This window comes from Arachis hypogaea, chromosome 8 (genome assembly GCF_003086295.3).
Source record: "Arachis hypogaea cultivar Tifrunner chromosome 8, arahy.Tifrunner.gnm2.J5K5, whole genome shotgun sequence".
NCBI classification, from domain to species: Eukaryota; Viridiplantae; Streptophyta; class Magnoliopsida; order Fabales; family Fabaceae; genus Arachis; species Arachis hypogaea.
Window position 1 is genome coordinate 46,683,537 of NC_092043.1, and position 18,435 is coordinate 46,701,971.

Genomic DNA, 18,435 nt, shown 5'->3' on the forward strand with positions numbered 1-18,435 from the left:
AATAAATATATTCTTTTAATTTAAAACTAATATGAATATATTTAAATAAATGTAGACATGTTTTTTTAATCGTGTGTTAGGGTAGTATGGGATAGGTTGTTGCACGTTAATCGTGTTAGGGAGTGTGGGATAGCTTGTTGCACGTAAATTGTACTATCCCATTGTGGTTTAGGTGAAAAAAAAATAAACTATCCTAGGACGAATTATATATAATTTGGGATGCGTGTAATGGTTTATGAGCATTTTTTAAAGGAGTTTGATGTATAAATTATCCTAGATTGGGGTGTTTAATATAATATTTAATACACAATATTCTAGCACGATTTATGTATTAATAGATTTAAAATATTCATATTTTTGAATTTAATCTAAGAGAATCAAGAAAAATTAATTCTTTTTTATTTTATTCAAATAAAAAAGTCTAAAAGATATGTGTAGAGATAAGTCATGTATTTATTTTTTTATTTTTTATTTTTTAGAGAAATAATTGTATTAGCAAATGGAATACGTGAAAAATATTAATTTTAAAATTTGGTGTCAATGATTTTGTGGGAAACATGTTTAACATCGTTGATTAATATGAAGACAGGAAAAACGAAAATATAGATTTCTTACAAGTCTAAGGAAGATATCATAAATGTCAAGATAATTCGTCGCAATTTCATGTGATGGAAGACAAAAATGTAATTATGGTATAATGTGGATTGGTTGATAGCATGAGTATAGTTGAAATTTTGGCATGATCTCTTTCATAATTGTTGCATGTTTCTTTAGTTGGTGGTGTTATAGTTTATTGTGATGATATGATGGTAGTTTAATTGTATGAGTTAGGTCCTTTTTATTTGGTTGGATTTTTCTATGGCTATCCTATTCTTTATGACAATGCTAAAATAAATATTTTCATTAGTTGTTCTTTTTTTGTTTTCTCTATTTTTGGGTCGATTTTATTTTGAAAAATTTTATTAAAAATTTTTGTTGTAGACAAAATTAATAATATTATGTTCAATTATTTAAGGAGACCAAATTAATATTTTGATTAGATACTTTTGTTTTATTAAAAATAAATTCTAATTTCATTAAAAATAAATTCTAGTTGGTAAGTAAAAACACAAAAATATGCATGAGAGTGAAATCATAATTTCTACACAAGTAAATTATCATCTTATTATCTTAAAAAATAATTTATTTAAAGAATAATATTGAAAAATCAACAATAATTTGCATGAAAATAGTTTATTAGTAAAATAAAAGTTAATTGATTGATTACCATAAAATTTTACAGCTTAATTTGAAAGCAACTGAAAATGTAAGTCATGGAAAACAAAACAAAACTCATCAAGAAGATAGAAATAGAGACACACAACAAAGGACAGATGATATCATTTATGCAATTCCTATAAAAAAAAATGTGAATTTTGTTTCTTTTTTAGAATACTAAATTTTACTTTTTCAAACAATGTGTATACATATATTTGACGAAAATTAAATAAATAAAAGTTTCAGATAAATTTAAAGAAAAATTGGTCAATAAGAATAGAGAAGAAGAACGTACCAAATTCATCTGTTAGGAATTTAGGAATAACACACAGAAAGAATTGAAATTATTTTAAAAGTAGTTATTTGATCTATTCAAACCGATATTAGTTCTGAAAAAGGATTAGAAGATAATGATGTTTACGTGTGAAACGAAGAAGAAGGGAATAAAAGTAACTGTTTGGTCCAATTCAAACCGGTTTTTTAAATAAACTATCTGTATAAAATAAATCGGTTTTTTTTAAACCATATAGTAACACATGTCAGTCATCCAGAAGCAACTTCACCTGCAGTCGACTGCAGGTGAGTTTCCACCTAATTATATATATAATAAATATTTCAATAAAGATTTTATAATTGTAGAATTTTGAATTTGATTTTTATATATTATAAAAATATTATTTTTATTTAAAAAATAACAAAATAAATAAATCACACCTTTTAAATTAAAATCATTATAAAAAACTGTTTTTGACACGTTTATTAGAGTATTTGGATAATATGTTTGTGTGCACGCCGAATTGAATTAGGTTCTCGAAGAAACAGAAACCATATGTCCAATTTTGAGAATGGAAAACAGAGATCCTAATTGTTCAATGATGAGAGTGAAGCGCTATGAATACAAGGATGATCTTCCAGAAGAGCTGATCAGGGAAATCTTGCTGAGGCTTCCGGCAAGGACGCTTGCTTCCTTAAGGAGCGTCTGCACTTCATGGAGAAACCTAATCTCCGCCCCCGACTTCACCTGCAACCACCTTCGCCGTTCATACTTACGCGATCCAAGTTTGACTCCGCCACAAATTGCTTATCACCGTAGCTTCCCATCCGTCGGTATCAGAGTTCTCTCCGTACAGTCAATGATGGAGAATCCCTCTGAACCTACTAGAATCGATTGCTTCAGGGGACCACGCTACTACAACATGGTTGGTTCTTTCCATGGATTGTTATGCATGTTTGTTGTTTGATTACGGCGGCAGTCAGGAGATCAGTCATGCCATGTTGTGGAACCCCTGTACCGGATTCACATTCAAATCGCCGGAAATCAGCGGTATAGCCCACTTTTGTGGCTTTGGTTACGATCATCTCAGTGACACCTACAAAGTTTATGGAATTTTTAAGAAGGAAGGGCCATCTGGTATGGAGAAGAATTGATGATATCCCATTATTCCTATTTCGTGTCATAACTGACATGCCTTCTGCTTTTGATAATACTACCGGGGTTTTCTTTAGTGGTAAGAAAGCATGCACTATTAATTGGAGTATTAAACATGTGGTTCTTTATTTTGATTTGGGTAAAGAGAGTTATGGTCGTTTTACCCTGCCTGTTAGGGAGTCAGGTTACTGCACCCACTTATGTGTCTTGAGAGACTGCCTTTCTGTTTGTTATGAGGATGCGAGAACACGACGTTGGATTATGTGGCAGATGAAGGAATACGGATCCGCAACTCCCTTTGATGGGACATCCTTTACGACCTCTCTACATCTCGCAAACTGATGTACTTTTGACCCTTTCTTCAAATTTCCAAATGGTTTTATATAACTTAAATGATGGCACCGTTGATTTTCCTGTGATTGACAGTCCCAGTGATAACCATCATTCTTTGTTTGATTCTTCACATTATACTGACAGTTTTCATATCTACCATGAAAGCTTGTTTTCCCCACATGGTCTTCAAAGCAATTCATCCCAAGTGCTGCTACGCTTCATGAAACCCAAACCCAAGCCTATTATCTCTTAAAGCCTATGTGCACCTTCTCTTGGTAAAGCCCTTCTACCACTACCAACTTTGTTATTAATGTTATCAAATTTATTTATCAGAGTACTATGTTTATGTTTCAATTGGAATTTACTGCTTTAGGATAATTCATTTGATCTGCTTCCTATTCTAGTCCAATAATTCCTTTAATACGTGATGTCAAATTGTACTTGCTCTTGGTATCATTGTTACTCCTTGCAAATCATTGATCATAGTAATTTTATATCAATACTATTATTTTGTGGAGAAGTAGGGCATGTCGGGATGGATATGTGGAAATGACCATCATTTACTTGTTTCATTTTGTTAATTTAAGGAGAAAATCATTTGAGGGGCTAACATGAGTTACAAAGTGAAAATTCAGGGTTTAAATTGAGGCAATTGAAATTTAAAGGATCAATTTGAGATTCGATGTAGATTTCACGGGCTAATTTTGAATATTAACTCAATTTTTCCAATTCAACATGTTGATCTGTACTGCTATCTTATGATTTATGGTTCAATGATGTTAATAAAATCCTTCCCACCCAGCATCACCAATAATTAATGCATTATTTTTCATTTTTATGGCCAATAGTGGTTCTGGGCAGGACTGCACATATTTTTTCACAACAATCAAGTGTTATTTTGATTGAAGCTTTGGGAGGTTTACCTCTCTACCAACGAACAATTTCTTGAGTGCATTAAATTTTGAATGAAGCTATTTTGATTGGAGAAACATTGGTTAAAACCATTCTATTTGTTTCACTAGCATTTCTTCATTGGAAAAGCTAAGCTTCTTAGTGTTGCTTCCTTGTACGAGTCACATTTTTTTTTAATATCACCTTGCAAGTGTTTCCTGATAAAATATGTAAAAACTTCAATCTATGATTTTGTTTTGTATCAATTAACTGCTGTGAAAAATCAAATCCTTTTTCCCTTATCCTCTTTTCTTAACATGTTTCTAATGAATTCACTGTCTTGGCTTCGGTTTAATTTCTAATATGGACAAAAACAAAAGGCAAATTCTTTAGTGTCTATAAGTTTGGTGTCGAAATTGTCGAACTTACTTTATTTTTATATTTTTAAATTAAATATTAATTTTTATCTTCTTTTAGTAAATTAGGTAAATATATATATATAAAAGCACCATGCACCAAAACAAAATATATTATTCGTATCCTTTTATTCCAAGAGATTGAATAATTTCACCATGGTGTAGAAAGGACTTTATTAATTTTTGCTTCAGAATTGACCTTTCATGTGATCTGTTTTGCACTCTTACTTTACCATCAAAATTATTTCTTGGTGGAAGGGTAATTTTGGAGAAAAATCTTAGTAGACAGGATTTATATGAAACATTTGACAAATTTAGGGCATTGAATTGTACATTTGAAAATTTATAGTGTCGAAGTCTACAATTTTGTTGTGGATTAATTATATTTTTGCCATATTTTTATAAGAGATAATACTATAAAAACTTGTAAATTTTTAAGAACTTATTCCGTATATATGTATTTTTCACAAAGTATTTACTTAGTACAAGATTGTTATTTGTTTATTTTTTATTCTCTTTTAATTTTAAATAAAAAGTTATATAGATAACTGACATTAAACTTAAAATTACAACTTATATTTTAACTATATTACCTAATCTAAATATAAAATTTAAAATTTGCTAATCCTAATTCTCAAGAATTGGAATTGAAATGAACATTTCTATGCTAAATATCAAGTGTGGTGTCCAATTGTCCATACGCCTCAAGAACTGTGTATGTCAACAAAGTAATGAACCTGAAATGATTACACCAAAAAATAAGTCACATGCTTGTTTGAGAGAATGAAAATTTCCTCAACAAGTACGTGCTTTTGTTTTTGCTAACGTGACATTACTTATTGCTATCGTGACATTACGTAATTAGATGAACGTATAAAAAAAATTTAATTTAATATAGTATTAAAATTAAATTTTATAAAATATATTCAAAACATATAAAAGAAAACACAAATATATGGACACTTGTGCTTGAGATATGAAAGCATATATGCAACATGAATGTATAACTTAAGCAATTTTCTTTTCTCGTGTTCATAAGATTTTTAAGAAATTCAAATTTATTATCAACAACAATCAAAATTTAATTTTGATAAATTTAAATTTTATATTACATTTTTGAGAATGATCTCTAATATAATAATATTTTACCTCAATATGCTATAGCTATTATGCTTAATTCTAGAATATATATATATATTGCAATCCAAATGGCATGTTTAATTTTTTCTTCTTTTTCTTTTTCATCTAAGGCAGGTTTATATAAACAGTTATCAACACACTCTTTGCAGATTATTTGTTAGTAATATATAAAGCCCAAATTGAAATGTCAATGAGGATGCTATCACGGTTCAAATAAGAACTGAGTTTGCAACACTAGTTGTCGCCGCAATCATCTCAAGTCGCTGCACATGCCATGTTTCTTACAATTCATTGATAAAACAAATTGATTAGTAATTAACTATATGGATAATCTCCCACTTACAATTAACATGAGTTGTTAGTTGCATATGCTAGACCCTCCAAATAAAACTAAAATACAAAAATATCCACTCATAAGTTCATATATATTATAGATATTTTGATCAAACCCACTATTTGAAGTTCAGTTGGTTATATACAAAAGTATATAAGAGTATTTATCTAACAGTTTAAACTTTTAAGGAAGAAAACTCATGACATGATATTAGAGTATTTTTTAAATTATATATGTATATATAAAAAATCATACACTACTAAATCAGTATATAAAATATAAATTAAAAATTAATTAAATAACATATATATTAATACACAAATACATAATAATTGATATAGTAATTGATTTGTGGTGTGTACATAACATTTTGTTTTTAGAAAAAAATTTAAGCTTTAATCTTTGTTACCTCATTTTTTCCCGTCAGAAGTTGAATTTCAGCATTTGTTGGATGACTTGTATATTATCTACACTTGTTCAAGCCTGAAAATAAAATATTTGTACTTGACAATTTAAAATTTTGAAAAAAATATTATCTGCAGAATCAGCAGAGTCATCATCCAGGGAATTAGTGATATATAATATGGTGTTAAGGGACCTAAAACTAAAGGGAGCATGTGACAATTATGAGCTTGTCTCCTATATATATACGAACCTACACCAGTAAACTTCCAAGATTCAATTAGGGTATTATTTTAGTGCAAAATAAGGGCATTCTTGCTATTTTATTCGAAATCTTAGTGCTGTTTGGTAACAAAGCATACATATAAGGAGCCAAAGCTAACAAAGCATACATACACCTACATTCCATTCAATTCTCTGCATTTGTTTTCTCCATTCCCTTTAGTTTCTAGGCTATTATCTTGTTAACATTGGTGTGTTCGGTTGCTACTTGCTATCATGAGAAGACTCTTCTTTTTGTTGGCTCTGTTGTGTGTTCTATGTCACGTAGCATTCTCCTTTAACGACGGTAAGATACATACCATTCCGTCTATTTTAAAATAAGCGAAAATTCAGGTGGAGTTAACTTTATTTAAAATTGATAGTGAGAGTCGTTGAATGATTTAACAGTTTGACTAAATTATTATTTAACAACTCTTAATTATTAACTTCACACAAAATTATCTGCACCTAAATTTCTACCTTCAAAATAATATCATTCTAATTACATTAATATACTTAACAATCAATGCACTTGTATTGTATCAAAATACAATATTTTTAGAGGAGTGCTAGGAGACCAGCAAGTTTTGTGATTTGTAGTTATCAATTAACCATCATTAATATTTTTAATGGTGTGAGATTTTATTTAATAGTGTAAAACTACTCACTTTTCTTTTGCTGGTAAGTATTGGTCAAATTTTAATAAAAATGTTGTCCCTAGACTTTCTCATTTAAAAATATAGGTTAAAATATATTATTAGATAACTAGTTAAATTTAAAAAATTGAGTCGAGGACTAAAAGTGCTGACCAAAAATAATAAAATCTTCTAATCTTTAAGCTTTTTTCGATAGTTATAGTACATTAAAATTGTGCATAGACCACTAGTAGTCTAGAGTTCAGACAACACCACAAAATGCTTGTTATTAATTGGCAAAAGTATGGTTCAATAATAAAAATTAAACATCAAGCTCATGAAGAACTAATTATAATTAGATTATTTAGATGATAAACTCTGAGGTAGACACAAGTTTAACACTTCATTTTCAGATTCATTTTTTCACCAGTCGATCTCTAAGAAACCAATTGATGCAGGACAAGTGGCAAATGGAAATTTCGAGCAAGGTCCGAAAGCGTCGGACATGAAAGGCACGGTGGTGACGAAGCGCGACGCCATACCGGAGTGGGAGATCTCCGGCTTAGTTGAGTACATAAAATCAGGTCAAAAACAAGGTGACATGTTGCTAGTAGTGCCAGAGGGTGCACATGCAGTGAGGCTTGGCAATGGTGCTTCAATCAAACAGAGAATCAAGGTCATAAAAGGAAATTACTATTCCATAACGTTTGTGGTGGCTCGCACGTGTGCACAAAATGAGAGACTCAATGTTTCTGTGGCACCAGATTGGGTTGTGTTACCTATGCAAACGTTGTATAGTAGTGACGGTTGGGATGCTTATGCTTGGTCTTTTCAAGCAGATTACTCTCTTGCTGAGTTGGTTATTCATAATCCAAGATCAAAGGAAGAGGATCAAGCTTGTGGACCACTCATTGATTCCATTGCTATCAAAGCACTCTACCCTCCTAGACCAACTAAAAGTAAGTTTATTTCATTTCTATAAATTAATTTAGGCGAAAACTCAGGTGCAGTCAACTTCACGTGAAGTTGATAATTGAGAGTCATTTAACAGTTCTTAACTATTAACTTTATGTGAAGTTATCTCAATTTTCACCATTAGTTTAACACTAAACTCTCAATTTCGTATCTAATAGATGAAAGATAAAATTATTATAGAATAGAAATTAAAATATGTTTTGAGATTTTTTTTTAAAAAAGGTTATGGATATATACTACAAAATCAGCTACTGTTAATAGGTTCTTTACAATCTCGCTATGTATACACCTTTTATATTAAACACAATTTTAAAATTAGTATTTTTTTTAACAATTAAACAGGTGATTTTTTGTTTTGTTAATTGAAAAATAATTTAAATATACAACTAATTAGTACATATTCTTATGCAAGTGTTAATAGTGATTGATGTATTTTAATCAGTATTTTTTAACATCATCGTTATTTTTGACAAACTATATTTACATTTATTTTATATAGTAGTTGATTTTTTTGTATTTATGGAGTACAACTCTTTACAACGATGAATGAGGAATGTATTCAAAAAGTTAATAATGGAAAATAAATATGTTTAATAATAACCAGATTTATTAATTTAAACTTTGATAAAGTACTTTATTTTTCATATTTATTCTGAATTTACAACTTTCAAATTATACAAAACTACTTTTGTATATGTTTACTCATTAAAAAATACTATATACATATAAAAAATTAGCCACCAAATTAATCAATAATAATTTTTTTTATATACATTATTGTTATCATTAATTAATTAGTTATTATATTATTTTTTTTTAATACACGCATTGACCTCACAAAAACACAACGTTTTTATTTTATATGAATATCATATTATTTATTGTTAGCATCCATGCATGCATGGCTGTTATGAGGGGAGTATTAGTCAAAGATAGGACACAAATATAGATATAAAATAATAGAGAAAATGCCACTTCCCTCTCCTGCGAGATGCTAAAATGTCACTCTCCTCCCTTCTATTTTATAAATGTACATTTTCTTCCCTTCTAACTTTTAAAAAACCTCCTCTTTAATCCATTTTAAATTTTTTGTGTTAATAATGTTAATTTTATCCATTTTTTATGAAAAAAAATTATTTTTTGAAAAAATATCCATTAACAAAAATTTTATTTTTTATCATTAAATTTTGCTTACCAAAATATCCTTTAATAAATTATTCTTTTATTAATTAAATTGTATTTTTAACGAAATATTTTCAAAAAAATTAATAATTAAATTATTTTTTTCTAAGATACCTATTTTTTAATAATTTTTTAATTATTAAATTATGATTTTACTAAAATTTTTGTTAACAATTATTTTTATATTTATTATTAATTTTTTTATATTAATATATATTATTTTAATATTAAATAAAAAAATCTTATCACTGATAATATGTATAACAATTAATATTTATTGATATTGAAAAATAATTTTATTAAAATTTTTTATTTAATGTTAAAATAATATATAGATATCGAAAAATTAATAGTAAAATATAAACAAATTGTTAACAAAAATTTTGGTAAAATTTTAATTTAATAATTAAAAAATTATTAAAAGGTATTTAAAAAAATAACATAATTATTAAATTTTTTAAAAATACAATTTAATTAATAAAAAAATAATTTATTAAAAAATATTTTATTAAGCAAAATTTAATAATAAAAAACAAAATTTTTGCTAATGAATATTTTTTTAAAAAATAATTTTTTTTCTTAAGAAATGGATAAAGTTAACATTAGTTAACACAAAAAGTTTAAAATTAATTAAAAATGAGGTTTTTTAAAAGTTAAAAAGGAAGAAAATGTACATTTATAAAATAGAAGGGAGGAGAGTGTCATTTTAGCATCTTACAAGGGAGGGGAGTGAAATTTTCTCAAAATAATAATAACGATGCACAACACGTACAAGGGATTGTTTTATACTAATGCCTATGGGCTTAGCCATACAACTAGTTATAGATTATTACACTAATCACCTGTCGTGGCAATAAAAGCCAATTATGGCTTTGGTTTAACAATATAATGTATACACACCTTAATAGGTAGATTTATATTGGTTGTTTGGATCATTATATAACATATATTTAGGAAAGCCAAGAAGTAGTATGAAAATTAAAAAATCATCTCTTAACACAAAAATAGAACTGCGTTTTTTTCCATTTGGTTACAATTATTTGTATAACAATATAATACGAAATTATAAAGAACAAATAAAACATATACTGACTTGGTTAATTAATTAACATGTTTGTTTTACTCATTATCCTATTATTATTTAATAATAGATAATAAATTAAAGGAGACGATAGTTATATATGTCACCATCTTTGCAAAATGTTCCTCATAGTTTTCTTTCATTAATTAAGCTTTTTTTTTCCATGGTTTTTGAGGATTAAACCCAACCGATCGTATTGAATTAATTGAAAATTAATTATCATAATAGTTCGGTTTAATAATTGAAAATCAATAAAAAATTAAAAAATAATAAAAAAACTAGTAAATTAGTCTAATCGATTTAATTTTTTAAGTGTTAACTATTTTAAGATAAGAAAATTCAAAAAATTCTTTTTTCTTAAATATTATATATATATATATTATTTTATTATATCCGATTCACTTTTGATTAAATATCAACTAAACCTTTAAATTTTTGAATTTTTAATTTTATTGGTCAATTTTTAATACCTTGCTTTGTCGAAGCCATTTTAATTTTTAATAGGTATATATCCACCTTAAATGATATAGGTTTAATTACTTTGTCGATCTCTATAGTTTTACTAAATTTTTAATTAAATTTTTAATTAAGACCTTATACTTTTTTTTATTAAATTCTTATATCGTATTAAATTTTGTAATTAAGTCAACAGAATTAATAGAATATTTCATTAAACAAAACGAATATGCTTAACATTTGATTGAATATTTTATGCAGTTAAACAAAATATTCTATTAATTCTAACATTTTTATCACGTTAGAAACTTAATTACAAAATCTGATATAGTATAAATATTTAATTAAAAAAAATAAATATAGAAACTTAATTAAAAATTTGATAAAATTATAGAGATAGAATACTTAAACCAATTATATATACAGTTCGCTTTTTACAATTACTGTCAAATTTGATGTGATCCTTCTTTATGGGTGATACTACATACTCTTATGGGCTTATCCATCAATAGTAATAAAACTTTGAAACCAATTCATCAAACAAAATGAATTACTCAATTTTTTTATATTTTTAATAATTAGTGCATGTTCTAACTACAATATATTTGGCACTGAACAGTTAACATATTAAAGAACGGTGGATTTGAAGAAGGACCATACGTATTCCCAAACACATCATGGGGTGTGCTAATTCCTCCAAACATTGTAGACCTAAGTGACCACTCTCCCATACCAGCATGGATTGTAGAGTCCTTAAAAGCAGTGAAGTACATAGATTCTCAACACTTCTCTGTCCCACAAGGAAACAGAGCAGTGGAGCTTGTAGCTGGAAAAGAAAGTGCCATTGCACAAGTTGTAAGAACAGTTGTTGGCAGAACCTATCTCCTTACTTTTGATGTTGGAGATGCTGGTGATTCATGTGAAGGCCCAATGGTTGTTGAAGTCTATGCAGCAAAAGAGAACACAAGAGTGTCTTATGAATCAAAGGGTAAAGGTGGCTTCAAACTTGGGTTTCTCAAGTTTAAGGCTATTAGCACAAGAACTAGAATTGTGTTCCTCAGCTCCTTCTATACCATGAAGAGTGATTCATCTTTATGTGGCCCGGTTATTGATGATGTCAGGTTGATTAGCGTTCATAACTCTTAAATCCTAAATTTGAATATATACTTTATCATTTTCAAGTAAAAGAAAGTTTATTTAAGTGTGTGATTTTTAGTTTTAAAATGCAGAGATAAATATAGACAAGTTGTATTAGTTGAAAGAGAAATAATATTTATATTATTTTTGTTTAATATGTACAATAGTTTTAATAGTATTAATTACAAAAAAAAAAGAAAAAAATGCAACAGGTATTTGCCTTTTTTTATATATCTTTTTCTAGATATGCATAATAGATGTGTGGTGCCATAATATCGTTACTCAACAAAATTTTGGTCGAAATAATTTTATGTCGATGTTATTTAGTGTAACATCAACAAAGAAGATTCGATTAAAGATAGATGTGCCATTTTTGTTAAAGTTATTGTGTTAACGAAGAAGATATAAAGCATTAAAGAACTTGAAAATTTTGGTATTGATTAGATTCATCAAGCTCGAATTTCTCAACAAATTTTATTCAGGATAATTCAAGCTTTTCACCAAACTTAAATCGGTTAGGTTCACTCCTAAACTCAATATTAAGGGTTAACTCAACTTAAAATCATAAATTCATGATATAAAATATAAATACATAAAAAAATTGACATAATTTTTGGACTATTACTCTTAGTCAAATTCTGTTTGTCTTTTCTCTCAAATAATTTTTTTAAATACTTCATTATTATCCTTTTTTTTTTATGAGAAAGCAATGAAAGACAAACTAAGAAAGTAAGATAATGACAAAAGGTTCCTTCGAATATAATAACTAAGAAACTAAGAAAGTAAGATAATAACTCAAAACACTATAGAATGAACCTAATTTAATACTCTCATATGTAGTTCTCCATCTTAGCGAAATGTTTATTCGACGAAGGAACACTATCTAAAATATAAAATATTGAACAAAATTAATAAAACACTCTCAATAAAACTCAAATTTTAATGCCTCCAAGGCTGGATGTTTGCTTGGGACAATTTCTGCACCATAAGACATGGTACCTCGTCTTCTTCTCCATACAAAATCAAATTGGCAGCAGTAGTGGTGTGGTTCCAACAAAATCAGAAGCTAGTTGCAATTTCAGGGGTAATGGAGTAGAGTTGCAGAGAGACAAACCAGCTGTGGCAGAGGAAGAAACTAGTTTTTATTTTTCTTGGATCGGGGGAAGAAGCTGGTTTCTGATTCTCTCTCTTCTTTTTTTTTTTTCGGTTAACAAAGGGGTTTTTCGTCCAACAAAAAACTAACAACCAGAAATAAGCTTTGGCAATATCGTGTCCCTAATATCATTATCAAGAATTCTTTTTATCTCTCTTAGGGGTTGATCAATGACCACAAACCTTGGGTATATGTCTAAATTTTTTTAGTGAGTCAATCTGTATATTTGGTAGAGAGACAGAAATTAAAAGACTGAGATTCAGAGAAATAGAGATCGAAATAAATTTTAGTATTCTATTTAGTACAAAGTGGGAGACAGAAATTAAAATAAGAATGAAGCTTTAATTTAATTTGTACAAAGAATAAAATTAGAATTAATTAATTGAAATGAGGATATTTTAAGTATAAACTGTTATTAAAGTTTCAGTCTCTGTCTTTAAAAATTTCAGTCCCCTGTATTCTCAATTTTTGGAGGTATTGAAATACTAAAATTTTGGAGATAGAGATAGAAATTTTAGTACCAATCTCTGAACTAACAAACATGATACTGAGTTTCAGTCTCTCAATCTGGGTTGCAGTACTTCAAAACAAACGCTATCTAAGTGTGCTTGATCTTAATCTGCTAATCTCTTTTTTTTTTTTGGTCAGGTATCCAGGCCAAAAACTGGCCCAGACCCAAAAAAGAAAATCAAACCCCAACCCAACCCTCAATTCAAACAATCAATTCCCTCTTCATACTAAGCTGAGACCAAATGTCCAACAACAACGCTCTTCAATGCGGCAACTTTCCTTTGCTACCATGTCTAGATGACCAGAAGAGCTCTGGCGAAGTGGACGGCAGCAACTTCAATGCCCAAATCCCAGAGATGGCGAAAAGAATCTTCGTCTGCCAGAAGCGTGTGATTCGTCTCTCCTCCTTCGTGCATGTCGCCGATGATGCCGCAACTCCACATTTTCTCCTGCACTCCACTGTCACCGAAACAACTTGGTGAATCTTCTACCTGGCTCTTGCTCCTCTGATTTGGTAAGGTAGTAGCACATGCACGTCTATTTTGGCATGATATGTTTATATCTTGTTCAACATGTTCTGACTCTGCTTTCACTTCTCACAATGCTTGCAATTTCAGGTGGGGGGTAAACCTCCATTGGTTTCCTAAGCTTTCCATTGATGTTCTGGCTGCGATCTCATGAGCTAGTCTGTTTCCCTCTCTCGGCGTCCAGGTGAACCCTATATCCTGTAAATCATTCAAAAGCATAAAGATATCTTTGAGAATTGCATCGATTTTCCAAATTTTTCCTTTTGATTTTACTGCTTGAACAAGGATTAGGCTATCCGATTCTATAATAGTCTTTCCAAGCATTAAGTTTTTATCTGCCAGTCTCTTTGTTGGAACAAGGAGTGCTGCCGCATATTGGATCAGCGCATGTGCCCTGTTTCCTTTAAGTTTTTTTTTGTCAGACTTTAGGTTTATTTTTGGTCAGATGTGGGCAGCTAGTGGATCAAGTAGTGCAGCAGCTTAGTAGTCAAGTAGTGTAGCCCAATCACTCAGCCCATTTATTATTTCCAACTCTAATGTGGGCCAACAATAAAACACATAACACAACAACTTTGGGCTTTTAATCTAATAACTAACAATGTTTGTCATTATAAAAAATTCATTAATTATTTCTCTAAACTCAACAATGTATATAAATTTTTGAGTAATTAGTAATTACCAAATCAATTTCAAGAATTTTAAAAGCAGATATTTTAGTCCCTAAAAATAATTAATACACAAATTAATTCTCAAAATTTTATTCCAGCAGACAAATTAGGAGATAAGTCTCAATGTAGTCCCTGAAGTTGCACTCGAGTCTCATAGTAGTCCCTGAACTTAAAAATTTCTCAAAGTCATCCCCGAACTTGTACTCCGGGACTCAAAGTGGTCCTTCCAGCAATTTCAGCACACGTGGCGCAACCGGAAAGCTTAGCTGGCAGCGTTGGTGACAAGTGGGACTCACAACGGCTAGCTGATGTGGCAGAGTAAATTCTTCCGACACAATTTGGTCCATCATGTGAAGTTAAAACTCTAATTTCCTTTTTTGAAGACTACATTGTTCACACTGCTGTCTCCTCGTCGGTGCTATGTTCTTCTGTTCTCTCTCTCTGAAGCCCGAAGGTGATGGCTAGCACGAGCAATGCAGCTGGGAGCTTGAACAACCCACTATCGTTTGGAAGCATCATGAGGAGAATGAACAGAAACAGAAAAGCTCATTTGCCAAAAATAAAAAAAATCATTGAAAGCCTGGTTTCTCTAAAAGAGGTAAGCCAAAAATGAAAAAAAATATAGTTCCTCTGTTTTTTGATATTGTTGTTAATCTAATATTCACAAAAGTTCAGGCCATTTTTTTCGATTGTAATTAGTGGGTATGAATGCCTCTGTTCTGTTCTCTGTGCTAGGGTTTGATTACTATTGGCTTTCGTAGTGGTTTGGCTAAGAAAATTGTAGAGTAGGAGTATTTCTTGTGTTTTGATGATATGAAAACGTGTTCTTTATGTGTTAGGATTTACTGCTCTTAGTGGAGGAGTTTCTAAACTGTTAATGTGTTTCAGGACAATGATTCTGATCAATGAATTTATTAAATAGAGTTTGCATGATCACAGTAGAAGTAAAAATCTTTTGGGAGTTGAAATTTTTTGTAACTCTGATAATAGATTCTGAATTTGACTGATTTACCTAATTGCCTTTCTTTGTATTAGGTTAGTTTAGTTAAACTGAATGTAATGTGTAATGCTGTTTAGTTAAACTGAGTGTGTAATCATAAAGGATTCATGCGTACATAAGTTAGAGTAATATAAAGTAAGTTTTGCAATTGCTAATGAAGTTAACTTAGCTATTGGAATAGTCAAATTGTTTGATGAATTTGGTCTGGACTAGTGGATTAGTTGTGGGAAAGGGTATGTAAATTTGAATGGTTTGATCCACCAAGATTGAAGTTAGTGTCTAGAGAACTGCTATCCTTAGTTACACCAAAATAATGTTTTTGATTTCACACTTTCTTATGTTCACATGACACAAATCATTAGCAACATGATCAAAATAAAGGTGAAATATCATATAATTTAACAGTTAACAACTAATAAAGTTAGGCACTCTATTCAATACCCCAGTCCACAATAACCTTTTTCTAATAAAAATTTTGAAAAAGAAAACCACAACATAATAAAAGACTTAACTTATATTGTTAATTTGAATATAGTGATAATATAGCACAGTAAAATATTAGAGGGAGAAGGAGAAGTAGAAAAGCAAGGGAGTGGTGCTTTTGTTGCCAACTGTCAAGTAATGAAAAGGAGAGAGTGAGAGTGATGATGAAAATGGTAGAAGAAGATTAGGACTGAATCAATGCTATGATATGAAGAAGATAACAGATGCCATTTAATGAGCTTTCATTAACTACTATTTACCATTATTATTTCTAGATGGTTTTTCTTGTTTCATCTCCACCTTCAGTGTTGTATATTATTTTATTAATTTTTAACCTTTCTAGTTAGTGATTATTTTAGTTTCAAATTTGGCAGATTTTCTTTATTTCAGTGTGCTTTTTTTTGTTGGTGGTAAGTTATAGTTGTATATATATATTTCCCTCAGTTGCAAAAGAAAAAAAAAAAGGGTCTTGGTCTTGGGTTTTGTGGAGAACTACACGGAGAGTGAAGTTTGGTGCCTGTCCTTGTGATTTATTTGTCAGTTTGATTTAAGGCATATATTGCTGATTATATATGCTGAATTAATCCTGGACTGATTATATGATATTAATACACTGGGCTACTGTCTATATATGCAGAATTAATTCTGGACTGATTATATGCTGCATAATGTTCAGTCAATCTATTGTTACTCATTTATCCTATTTTGCATAATATTCTGTAACAGTACTGTGTAGGGACTAGTTTGATGTCACTTACATAAGTTTAGGGACTAGTTTGATGTCACTTGAACAAGTCTAGGGACTATTTTGATGTCACTTATATAACTGTAGGGACAGTTTTGTTGCCCAAAAACAATTATCTGACCCTTTTTTTGGTATCTGAAACAGGGCCTTATAAATACAGTTAAGGAGGTTTTTCCAGATGTCCATCATATATTCTGTGTTTGGCATCTGTGGAAGAACTTCAATAAGCAATGGAAGGATCTCCAGCTTAGAGGGCTACTTTGGAATTGTGCAAGGTGTACTAGCCAAGATGGCTTCCTTGATATCATCAAAAAGATTAAAAGGGTTAATAAGAAAGCCTGGGAGTATTTGAACAAGTGGTCCTATGCAAGGTGCAACACAGGGAAATGCTACAAGGCTTGCAAATTTCATAAAGTTTGTGCTCAACCCTGGATTCAAGGCACCCAGACACAAAAAATGAAGATTATGATGATTATGTTTAGGAAAAGCTGATTGTTTTTTTTGTATCTATTTTGCTGATGTTGTTTACAATGCCTAAAACATTGTCTCAGTATTGGGGATTTTAGTATTTGAATTTTATCAAGTTAATATGTCAACAACTTTGATATACTTGGTGTTTTGGCTCTATATTGTGTCTTTTTTGAATCAAACATTACCAATATGAATTATGAATTATGACTTTATTGAATTAAGTTTTCTCAACCTTTTGTTTATATCTTATCCTCTGTTACAAACTTAAGAATAGTTCAAATCCTGTCCATTTCTATTTCATTGAAAAGAAGTCCAAGAACAAAAGTATGCATATAATCAAACACTTTAATTTCCATTTCTTTCAAACAAAAGGATAGGAACAAGTACATGAACAAGGAATGCATATAACATGCATGTCATTTATTTTTTGCTAGATACAGTTGACCCTGCTGTCTATCCAGCTTTAATACAAGAACACCAATTACAATTAGCAGCATGAACACAAACATCAAAATTCTTCCCATTTTTAGAACCCTAATTTCAGCTTCTAATTTACCAAATTTTCAAGCCATCTTCATCTTTCATTCTTCATCATCAATTGAATGTCTTGTTCTATCATCACATGGCATGACATCTTCCAAAACTTTATCAACCCACATAAACAATCCACACCATTTCTTACCCACAGTCTGCACATCAAAGAAAATTCAATCAGCAAAATTTATATCCATAAATACAGCAATCAACAACAATAATACTTACATTGTAGTTCGGACAACCCAGGAACGGTCTCTTTGGATTAGAATCCGTCCCTGACCACTGCAGCACCGGTCTCGACCCGCAGGCACACCATTCTAGCAAACGAGCTTCTCTGTTTCTGTTCATTCTCCTCATGATGCTTCCAAACGATAGTGGGTTGTTTGAGCTCCCAGCTGCATTGCTCGTACTA

General features: G+C 29.9%; 1 protein-coding gene, 1 long non-coding RNA gene and 1 other non-coding gene across 4 annotated transcripts; all 3 read left to right on the plus strand.

Annotated features, from left to right (window-relative positions):
* The first annotated feature begins 2,035 nt into the window (after positions 1 to 2,035).
* LOC112705436 (uncharacterized) lies at positions 2,036 to 3,536 on the plus strand. Its single transcript, XR_011864906.1, has 2 exons — positions 2,036 to 2,765; positions 2,863 to 3,536. It is a non-coding gene; the product is annotated as an uncharacterized protein (transcript).
* Positions 3,537 to 6,580: 3,044 nt separating this feature from the next.
* Positions 6,581 to 12,080, plus strand: LOC112707865 (BIIDXI-like protein At5g11420). The gene is made up of 3 exons (XM_025759871.3): positions 6,581 to 6,770; positions 7,557 to 8,057; positions 11,412 to 12,080. The coding sequence occupies exons 1-3, from the start codon at positions 6,701 to 6,703 to the stop codon at positions 11,936 to 11,938; spliced, it is 1,098 nt and encodes a 365-aa protein (XP_025615656.1). The 5' UTR covers positions 6,581 to 6,700; the 3' UTR covers positions 11,939 to 12,080.
* Positions 12,081 to 13,539: 1,459 nt separating this feature from the next.
* LOC112707867 (uncharacterized) lies at positions 13,540 to 17,703 on the plus strand. 2 transcript variants are annotated; one of them, XR_011864905.1, is made up of 4 exons: positions 13,540 to 14,111; positions 14,210 to 14,303; positions 14,889 to 15,385; positions 17,160 to 17,703. It is a non-coding gene; the product is annotated as an uncharacterized lncRNA (long non-coding RNA). The 2 variants fall into 2 exon arrangements; XR_003156149.3 differs by having other exon boundaries at positions 13,540 to 14,106.
* Positions 17,704 to 18,435: the final 732 nt, after the last annotated feature.